Below are 11,050 nucleotides of genomic sequence, written 5' to 3'. Positions count from 1 at the left end.
CACACACACACACACACACACACACACACACACACACACACACACACACACCCATGACCTCTCCTTCCTTACCGTGAGTCTCTTGTCAGGGTTGACCTCTATCATTCCTTTCAGCAAAGCTTGGCAGTCTGGAGGTATGAAGTGAGGCATGTGGAACACTCCGCTCTTCACCTTCTCCAGGAGCTGCCGCAGGTTGTCGTGATCGAAGGGCAAGGCACCCTGGGAAAGGGCGAGAGAGGGCAAGAGAGGACGAGAGAGGATGAGAGGACGAGGACAAGAGAGGACGAGAGAGGATGAGAGGACGAGGACGAGAGAGGACGAGAGAGGATGAGAGGAGAGAGAGAGAGAGAGAGAGATGAGAGGACGAGAGAGGGCGAGAGAGAGAGAGAGGACGAGAGAGGATGAGAGGACGAGGACAAGAGAGGACGAGAGAGGATGAGAGGACGAGGATGAGAGAGGACGAGAGAGGATGAGAGGACGAGAGAGGGCGAGAGAGGACGAGAGAGGATGAGAGAGGATGATAGGACGAGGACAAGAGAGGACGACAGAGGGCGAGAAAGGGCGAGAGAGGATGAGAGGACGAGGACAAGAGAGGACGACAGAGGGCGAGAAAGGGCGAGAGAGGACAAGAGAGGAAAGAATAAATGGGATTTTAACGGCAGACGGAAATATTCATCGTCTGCGGTCGGTTAATCAAAAAACGTTTTCCAGTAAACATACTGTAGTTGAAGGTACTCTGCCTCCGATTCGGTATCAGATGGATTCTCATGATATTTGGTAGCTCATGATGAGGTTGAATTGAATATTCCACTCAGGATGAACGGGAGTAATCTTTGGGATCTCCTGATTTCACATCTGCTGCCGAAATCAAAATCTTAATTTTTCATTTCTTTGTCTTTTGACCAAATAGCTGTCAGTAGTCATCTATTGCTCTCGTGTCCTTGCTGCTGTTAGTGGAGCAGCACCCCTAGTGGCCAAAAGCTCCACAGGGTCCCTCTCAGTCCGGCCTGGGGTTCAATGTGATTGTTGTTTTACTTTAGATAAATTGTAGAAATGTGAAACTGACAAAAGAAATAAAAAACAGAAGATAATAAAATAAAGTGAAATAAAAAGACGTGAAGCAGAGAAGATGGTCTTACCACAAGAAGAGCGAAGAGGATGACTCCACAACTCCAAACATCTGCCCTGCGACCGTCGTACTTCTCCCCCTGAAACACAAAGACGGGGTGACATTAGACACACACACACACAAAAACACACTCTCTCTCTCTCTCACACACACACACACACACACACACACACACACACACACAATGTGCATAAACATGAGTGAGGTAACTTACCCTTATGACCTCTGGGCATGCATAATGAGGAGATCTGTGAGGAAGGAAAAGGAAGTAATGATGTGATCAAAAACATACACACAGATACAGGAAGCACAGTGTTTGAACAGACTGCTGATGTATGTAAAAAAACAACACCACAGCCTGAGTGTGAATCCAGGGAATAGACTGAAGAGGAGAATCCTGCTGAAAGCTTCAATCTCTCACTAATTTTATCTGTTCAATCCACATTCCTCCTCCTGATGGGCAGATGGTCTCAAAATGTCTCAGCTTTTAATAAACACTGCCATCAATTATTTAAAAGAACTATCGAGCACTGAGCGGACGTTCCTGATGGTCGGCACACTGTGTATGTCACAGTTTTATCCACAGATTAAATACTTTATCAAAATACTAATTATAAATATCACTGCTAGGTGCATTTGGTGGAACATTGTAACGTTTAAATTATCACCATACATATAATCGATAATGAAATAACAATTAAGTCGAATAAAATAATTCTCCCTCAACAGAAGCTCTTAGCCCAGCGACTCACCCACAGCTGGTCTCCAGCAGACTGTCCCCGACCTGCAGCGAGGCCATGCCGAAGTCTGCTATCCTGATGTTGTTCTTCTCATCCAGGAGAAGATTCTCTGGCTTCAGGTCTCTGTGACTGAACACACACACACACACACACACACACACACACACACACACACACACACACACACACACACACACACACACACACACACACACACACACACACACACACACACACACACACACACACACACACACACACACACACACACAGCAGTAAAACACTAAAGTCATTTTTCCACACCGTAAACAGAAATCTAAACTTATTTGTTTCACTGATTTCTACATGACATGTGAGCTTTTCTACAAAGTGTTTATTAAAAGTTGTTGATCCTGAACAGAAAACAGCTGCAGGACTGTTGTGGTTCTGACAGCCAACCGGCTTCAGTTCTGTAGGATTTTGTTCTGGCATGAATGATTTATGCTGATGATACACATTTTGTATTATTACATAAGGTTGCTGTGGTCTGTTGGATTAAAGACTTTCAGTAAATATGAAACGTGGGTTCACAGACTACACTTACTGAACAATTTAAGGCTCTTTACTTAATTTCATTTCCCTTTTAAATTTCATAGTTACAAGAAAGTAGATGTTTTACTCCACTACATCTACCTGACTGATGCAGTTCGTAGTCACTAGAGAAGATGATTTTACATTAGGAAAACATGATGATCTTATAAAATACGACGTACAGTTAGATATTAATGGTTTTCAGCTACACTGGCCTAATTTACCTGCTTAAATACAGACTAGTTAGATCAAGCTGCACCTCAACAAGATACAACAGTAAAATACTGCTTCACAATGTAATGTATTTATTTATAAAAACCCATCTGACACACAAAGTCCTTCATCTGCAAAGTGAATACTTTTACTTTTGATACATTTAGAACTTTTAAGTGATAATAATTTAGGATTTTGGAGGTTTTGTGTGCAGAACTTTTGCTTGGACTGGAGTATTTTTACATACTTTTACTTTTGTAAATGATCTGAATGTTGTTTTCCAAGTCTTCAAGGTTTGAACAACTCCACTAATATGATAATCCAAGAAGGAGATTGAGAAACTAAGAATTATTTACAGGTTATGAGGATTTTACAGAAAAATATTCTACAGTCAAAATCAAGATAGAAGAAGATAAAATAGGCAGAAAATAAAACAAAAATCACGGACCATATGGAGTGACTGTGGCAGAAGTCGAGGGCGGAGATGATCTGCCTGAAGAACTTCCTGGCCTCTTTGGGGGTCAACCTGCCCTTCTTCACCAGGTAGTCAAATAACTCCCCGCCAGACACATGCTCCAACACCAGGTACCTGCGAGACAGAAGGGTCAAATTAAAACAAACACAAACATGTAGAAATAAAGCTGCTGTCAAAGTTCATGCACACAAGTCAAATACAGCAACAGCTTTCGTTCTATTTGGTCATTTATCTCAGGTTTGTTTGACTTTCCTTTTCTAATTCAAGATTCAAGAGAAGCAGCGGGAGAATTTTTTTTAAATTTTTTTTATTTCAAGTCAGCAGAAAGATCCAAAGATACTCACAAGTACTTGTTATTCTCATAGACATCATGCAGCTTGAGAACGTGAGGGTGCTCTATTAGTTTAAGAATTGCTATTTCTCTCTCCACCTGCACAGACAGAGGGAGGCAGCGACGTGGAGAAAAGGTTAAAAGAGGAAAGAGCAGGTTAAAAATGATGGAGATGGAAATGTCAGTCAGAAGAAGAAGGTAAATATTCTTTGAGACACGGGAGGGAGGAAGCAAATATGGAGAAGGAGTTGTGGAACAGACTGTCTGTATGAAGCCTTTTTGTAAGTTCTTCAGTCAGTTTATTAATTTCAAGGCAGAAACAATATGAAACTAGAGTGAACAGAGAGGGGGAATAAGGAACAAGGAGCTAATTGTGATCTATGGTGAAGCTTGTTTAAAATGTACAAAGGACGAAAGAAAGTTAGTCATATCAACTTTAAAAGGTGAAATGATGTCAATGTTTAGCTGCAGTACTTTAGACAGTCGTCACACTGCTGCTCTGCACTGACAGGAACAATTATTTTTCCCAGAATTCAGTGTGTTTTTGTGTCCTCTGTTTAACACTCAATAAACACATTGATTCTTCTGTCCAGCAGCAGCAGCGAAGAACAAACACGTGTTCAGGAACAGCTACAGCTTCTTCACACGCTTTTAATTTGAAAATTCTTTATGGTCCCGCCCCTTCCTCTACAGAGCCAAGATGGCGACTCAAAATAGTGAGTGTTAGTACACAAGTACGCCATTTGGAACAAAGCATATAAAACCTCAACACGACGCGTGAATCTGCAGACCAGTGAGTTGTGAAAATAATCTGGTGCAAAAGCAACTGCAACATTTTTTGACTTTTTCTGTTGGACAACCAAATGTCTTTTAGTTAAACGTGTAACACTGATGCACGAGGAGTTTCTGAACTAAAAAAAACAATTGTTCAATGAAAAGATTGTTTTCTGAGCTGAATACAATCCTCACATTCCCATATTGAAATAGTACCCGGACGCTGAAACCATTTCTCCCCACATCACCAGCCGTGAGGAGTCCCTGTTCCAAATCATGTCTTGTCCAAAGTTAAAATAATGTGGTTAACTCCAGTCTTTGTGTTTCCTGGACAGCAGCAGGACAACCTCCAATAAGCTTTGGATACATTTTTGTACACATTTTTTGCATGTTTTCTGTTCTCTGCGTTTACGTGAGATTTACTGGGACGAGGTCACTCCACGTGTGAACGAGCGAGAAAAGATCAGAGCCGCCGATCACTGTGTCGTCCTCTGGAATTGTATTGAATTACTCTGGTTTTGAAAACATCCAGACCTGTCCTTTAAAATGAATCACGTTATTTAAAAGAAGTCTATCAAACTGTGTCTCGTTTCAGTCGCAGCAGCTGTCCAGAGCACGACCCACTAAAGCATCTCACACATGGCAGAGACTGACGCACGCCATCGATTTTCTCTCCACATGGAGGGTTGGACAGTAAATTCAGATCATTCTCACTGAGCTTTAAACGGGCTTCAGGGCTGAAACATGAAGTCTGAAACAGGCCGTAAAGTTCAGACGGAGCTCTTCAGTCGTGTTGGTTCAGGGACGTTTAAAGCTGCTTGGTTCGTAGAAGATAAGAAGACTGTGATGCTGCAAGAATATGAGATTAAAAACATGGGGAAAACTGCACAATTATGATTCATGTTGTAAATCTGCAGTAGGAAGCTACAAATGCAAGAAGGCTGCCAATAATTATTATTTTCATTTTGGTTCATTTGTTCATTATTTTCTTGATTAATTGCTGAGCTGTTTGGTTTTTTATATGTTACAAAATAGTAAATTATGTTGCAGCCTTGAATTTTTGTTTTGTCACAACCAACAGTCCACAACCAAAAGATATTCATTTAATTATCAAAAAATCATCAAGAAGATCCAAATATGTTCATTTTTAAGTAGCTGGAATTAGAGAATCACGCCAAAATTTGTATTTTAAAAAGTACCTCAAAATTTGTTATTGATTTTCCAAATAGTCAATCAGCTATTCAGACAAATCGTTGCAGCTTAAATTGGAAAACCACATTTGGAGTGTGAAAATGAAAAAAGCTACTTCAATTCCTTGTTGTTAAATGTGCTGTAACGAGCTAAAGCTAACAGATAGCAGCTCAGCAATGCAGTTCCTGATGGCCAGCGCACAGAGTAGGCAATGGGCACCTTTCCAAAGCAATACAAATGAGCGATATAAACATGAGAATCAAGGCCATTAAGGGCCGGTGCCATGTTTAAGGGGGTGATGGTTGGCATTTGTTGGCAGTTGTCACTGTATTTCTCATCTGGCTATAGAAAGACCACGCTAAGTTATATTAATGTGACCAAAAACACACATGCAAATTCGATTGGAACAAATCTATGGTGTTTGAGCTGCAGCCTGAGCCGACACAGGTCCCGGGTGTTGGTAAGATTGAACACAAAGTCAGATCCTGAGATAGTTTTATATGACACCAGCACACTGCCCCTCTCAGTGTTCCCTGTGCAACCTGCTGTATTTTAAAAAGACAGACTGCACAAAGCTGCAAAGCAATCAGCCACATTAGAAACGGCAGCATGAAAAAGTTATTTAAATTTCATTTCAGTCCAGTGTTTCAGCTGCAGCAGCTTTCATCAGAGGGCTTAATTAGCAGAATGAAATCATCCCTATTGTTCAGTGGAAAGAAGCAGTGCCCACACACTCCGCAGCTCCGAGTTACAACACACGGACGGGCTTCTCTTGGAGGAAATAAAGACTCCTTTTCTGTTTCTATTTCTGCAGAGTGCAGAGTGCAGGCTGACATGACTTGAGCTCCATATGACAGCAGAGTGACAACAGAAGCAGCAGATTCAACACAGGTTAGTGAGAGCAGGAGACAAATCCTCGTATACCTTCATGAGAACGGACTCGGAGAGTTTCTCTCTGTTGACGATCTTGATGGCCACCTTCTGCCCCGTGATGCAGTGGACACCCAACTTCACCAGTCCTGAGAGGCACACAGAGAGAGGAAGAAAGTGTGTGAATATCACCAATCATAATGCAGCGTGAAAACAGGAAGGAAGGGATGTCATAAATAATTCAACAAGATTTACTGACATTGTCTCAAACTCAGCTCAAAAAAGAGATTGATTGGAATATATATTTAAAGGCCTGCTGCAAAACAAATTCACAGTATATCTTTAGAGACCCTAAAAGACGGATGTAGGGGAATAAAACATGGAAGATAAGAAGAATTAAAGAATGACTAAGGATTAAAACCACAAGCTCTGAATTTCATATCAATGTTAAAGTGATTTTAGGACTGGGTGGAGAATCCACTGATGCAACTGACACTCTGTCTGCCTTCCTGTAAGACTGGAGGTAATTTAAGGGGGTCCTACCTGTCTGTCCCTTCCCGAGGGTCTTCTCCAGCCGGTAGGGCCCCACATACTGGCTGGACTGGGTCACCGTCAGCTCCTTGCTGCTCATCCTTCCACAGATGAAATTTTTATTCCTGATATAAGGTAGATCAAGGTAGCGTGTCCTGCTCCGTGCTTAATGCTGTAATGCACATCACAGGCAACTATACGGCGGAGGAAAGGAAGAGGAAGAGGAAGAGGAGGAGAGAAGAGGAGAGGAGAGGAGAGGAGAGGAGAGGAGAGGAGAGGAGAGGAGAGGAGAGGAGAGGAGAGGAGAGGAGAGGAGAGGAGGACTGGTCGTGATCTAAAGCCGGGCCCTACAGGCTACTCCCATGCACTTGTTTGTCATGCGGTCAGGTCCGTGCTGAGAGTGAGACCCGGCCCAGTTTCCACTCAGTGAGGTCTTAAATAAAAGTCTTCCTCAGTCTTTTTTTTTTTTTTTTTTTTTTTACCTCAGTACAGAAAGCAGCATCAGTCAGAGGGAAGTAAAAGCTCAGAGAGAGGTTGAGGTTTGGCCCGTGCAGGTGATGAGAGTGAATATTCACATCCAACCCACCCCTGCTATAAATAACAGTAGTTTAAAGCTGATTTGATCCTATAGCTTATGCAGCTGGCCAAAAGTGGAGCAGTAAAGTAAAATCTCATTCAGACCCAGACAGGAAGGCTACATTTGCCACAGATTGATTTCTGTAGGAGCAGAGTCTCAAATATCCCAAGTCAGAATGCCCTGATTGAATCCATTCTCAGATCGATATCAGGGACCCCCGTTCAGCCGCGACTGCCGTCCAAAAATGGATTTTCATAATCCTCCCGAGCTCATACATTCCCTCTTCTTGTCAAAACCAGGCCTCGTTTGGTCAGGATGTGCCTTTCTCTGCAGATGCGGCGGTGTCCAGATAATAATCTATTATCACAACAGCATCAGCAAGAAGAATGGGTTTTCCAATATCCGGTGCACACTTTGGCTCACCCCCTCCCCGGCCCTGCATCAGGAAATAGAGGAAGAGGGGGGAGAGCATCCAAAAGGCAGACAGCCTCGGGCCAGACCGGGCCAGACGGGCGAAGCGAGCCCTCGGTCGGGACAGCTGCAGCGGAGAGACGCGCACTCGGTGCCGGAGGAGGATCAGCGCTCGGCCCGGTGACTAATCCGGTCTCTAGAAACAACAAGCATCCTCAGTTGGCCTGATGGTAGCCGCCTCTCCTCTCCCCGTGTTCCCTCTGCCTCCCTCCCTCCCTCTCTTCCTCTCTGTCTCCGTTTCTGTCTCCCTGGCCGGCTGTGATCATGATATCACCGCATCTCCTCCCGCAGCCGGCGCGAGGCTGCAGCCTCCTGCACAAATACCAGCGGCGACGAAACGCTTCGGGCTCGATGATCTCCGCGCTGGTGAGAAGTTGGAGTGTTCGTCAGTGCCGGGATGTCCTCCTCCGCTCCGCTGCTGCCCGTAATATCCCCGTTTCTTTTTTTTTTTTTTTCCCCCCACCTCTCATACTCCTCCTTCCTCTCTCCAGCTCCCTTCTCCTCATCGGTCAGCATCAGCATCCGGGTTCCGCTGGCCCCGCCCCGCCCCAGCCCACCCCTCCGCGAAGCCCCCCCGCCCCGTCCGTCTGTCCGTCCGTCCCGTTCTCGTGATATCTCAACAACACCTCGAGGGAATTTCTCCAAACTTGGCAGAAATGTTCCGAGGATGAACTGATTTGATTTGGGGCGTCAAAGGTCGAGGTTCAAGGTCAATGTGCCCATTTCTTGTGAGCGCAATATCTAAAAAACACACCTTGAGGGACTTCCATCCAATTTGGCACCAATGCTCACTCCAACTTCTGGATGAACTGAGTAGGTTTTGCTGATAAAGGGTCAGAGGTCAAGGTCACTGTGACCTAATGTCCATCTCATCCCTCCTTACCATTCTTGTGAATATGGGAATTCCTTCAAATTGGGAACAAGCATTGACTTGAACTGCAGGATGAACGTACAAGATTTTAGTGGTCAAAAGGTCCAAAAGAATGGCAGCCATTAAACTCAAAAATACTCAAATCAAGTACTGAATGAGGAATAAAGCAGTAATGGCTGTCGTACATGAGTATCTATCAAAAGTTGGCCAACAGTAGCTAACATCAGCCACCGGAGGGCGCTAGTCTCACCCGGCTCAGTAAGCCTGCTGCAAGAAAACATTTAATACCCAAAGAGGAAAAATGGTTCTTTAAAAATTAGAATTTCAAGTGATGAGGATGAAAGCGACGAAATCATGAAATGGCCCATTTTGATGGTATTTTTGTGTCTTTATTTTGATTGCAGTGAGACATTTGCTCTCAAATCAGCTTTTTTGTATTTGCTTGCATAATAAAGACACCAAAATACCTCCATAGCCTTAAGTGAAAAGTGTGATGCAAGCTATTTCCGAGGTCAGGAAATAAGTGTCAAAATTTATTAAAATATGGTTTCGCAGCACATACTCATTCATTTATATGTATAAATATACACACGTCATCACTCTACTTGTTAATATATTTTGTGAGTAGTGGTAAGACCACCGTTTGGATAGAATTTGACATGTTATACATTATCTGTAAAGTTGTGAGGTGGAAATGCAAACACTATATTTGATTTCTTGGAGCTCCTCTTTCTTTAATTAACTTTCTCAATTCAATAAACGAATCTGTAAAAAGACTTCACTGCTGAACCGCCACTGTGCACCGCTGCACGGGCAGATCATAATGGGCACTTGTAAAACCACTGGCAGCTGCATGGCGGTATGTGATTAAAGCTCACATTGTCGTATCTGTATGACGTTGATTCCCAGATCTTAATCCCTTTTAATCTTAATCTCTTGATACAGTTACATTAATGCAGCTCAGATTATCTAACGGTGCCATGTGTGAGTATGTAAATCCATGCTTGTCAGTCCATCTCTGGCCGATACACAGTCATTGTGTCATTCAAAACGTCCGTCCCAGCATGCACTGTTATGATCATTGCAGATGATAATGATAATGATGAAAACACAGAATGATCTCAGAAACGTGCTTTTTTTTATGAGAACATGCTAAAATGTTTGTTTTCCACAGATGATCCTGTAACTCCACGTGTAAGCACATTTTCCAACCACAGGGTGGTGCTGCTATGCTGTTGTATGGATTTTCCTTTTTTTTCTCTCTGTGATGGTGTTTGGCAGCCACAGTGGTGATTCAGGTTGAGTGTGACAGCAGTTTGTTTGGTCTGGGTGTCAACAGTTTTGAGCCGAGGGTCCAGTGGCCTACTGGACCCTTTTTCTGCACTCGGTCTTTCTTGGTTGGAGGTCATCGACAACCATTGTGACACACTGATGGGGACTTTTGATTTGCTTCGTGTTTGGTGGGTTACTCAAGTATGTTGTGTCGTTGAATATTTCCATTTCACCCAACACTTCTTCTGCAATAGATTTCAGAAGAAACTCTTATTTCCATCAACAGATTAAGAGTTCACATGAAATCAAAATTGATAAGGTCAGAAATTGTATTTACTTTGCAATTTTTTCACCTTGACTTTTCATTCAATTTACAGCTTTACATCCAACAATACAAAGCAAAAATGACAGATAAATCCAGTCTATTGGATTTTCTTTTTCTTCCTGCAGTCATGACCTCATCTTTCAGACTTATCTCGTAACCTGTGGTGGTAGCCTAAAAGAAGCTAAAACTATTCCCACCTCAACCAGCTACCACATCCAGGTACTCACTAGTTCATCTCAATTTCATTTCAATTTTATTTATATAACGCCAAATCACGACATAGGTTATAAGTCCTTACAGCAGAACTTTACAATATTATACAGAGAAATCCAACAATTCAACACTTCCCACAATCCCAGAGACAATCTGTACAAAACAATGAATCTGTATCCAATAATGTCATATTTAATGACATATCAGTCAAGTGCTAAGTTTCTGCAGCATGAGTACATACTTTGGATGTTTTAACTTAGCTACAAAAAAAGTTCAGGCACTATTTAAAATGTAAATAAAAACAGAATGTGATGATTTTCAAATCATAAGAACTCATATTTCAACCCATCTTTCAAAAAAGGTCAGACAGGGGCAAGAAAAAACTATAGAAGTTATGTAATAAAAAAAACAAAAAACAAAAAAAAAACACCTGGTGAAACATCTCATAGCTAATTATGTTACCTGGCAACAGGTCAGTAACATTAGTGGGTATAAAA

The 11,050-nt window shown here is 42.6% G+C and overlaps 1 protein-coding gene across 3 annotated transcripts in view; it reads right to left on the bottom strand.

The window, feature by feature from the left end:
- The window catches only part of LOC138627502 (serine/threonine-protein kinase BRSK2-like), a 25,843-nt gene extending 17,468 nt beyond the window's left edge, over positions 1–8,375 (bottom strand). For 2 of the 3 annotated variants that reach the window (XM_069709879.1, XM_069709880.1), the window contains exons 1-8: positions 6,837–8,375; positions 6,348–6,442; positions 3,472–3,557; positions 3,101–3,241; positions 1,882–1,998; positions 1,344–1,377; positions 1,140–1,208; positions 73–219 (exon numbers count right to left, since the gene is read on the bottom strand). In XM_069709879.1, the coding sequence (XP_069565980.1) occupies positions 73–219; positions 1,140–1,208; positions 1,344–1,377; positions 1,882–1,998; positions 3,101–3,241; positions 3,472–3,557; positions 6,348–6,442; positions 6,837–6,924 (777 nt within the window). In that variant the 5' untranslated portion in view covers positions 6,925–8,375. Of the gene's footprint in view, positions 1–72; positions 220–1,139; positions 1,209–1,343; positions 1,378–1,881; positions 1,999–3,100; positions 3,242–3,471; positions 3,558–6,347; positions 6,443–6,836 lie in introns of those variants that run through there. The other variant, XM_069709881.1, reaches the window with a different exon arrangement.
- Positions 8,376–11,050: the final 2,675 nt, after the last annotated feature.

The sequence above is a fragment of the Brachyistius frenatus genome, unplaced genomic scaffold, assembly GCF_029030835.1.
Source record: "Brachyistius frenatus isolate BFR_SWC_R1_liver_20210118 unplaced genomic scaffold, ASM2903083v1 Contig_87, whole genome shotgun sequence".
NCBI classification, from domain to species: Eukaryota; Metazoa; Chordata; class Actinopteri; family Embiotocidae; genus Brachyistius; species Brachyistius frenatus.
This window is presented reverse-complemented; position numbering and strand designations above follow the sequence as displayed.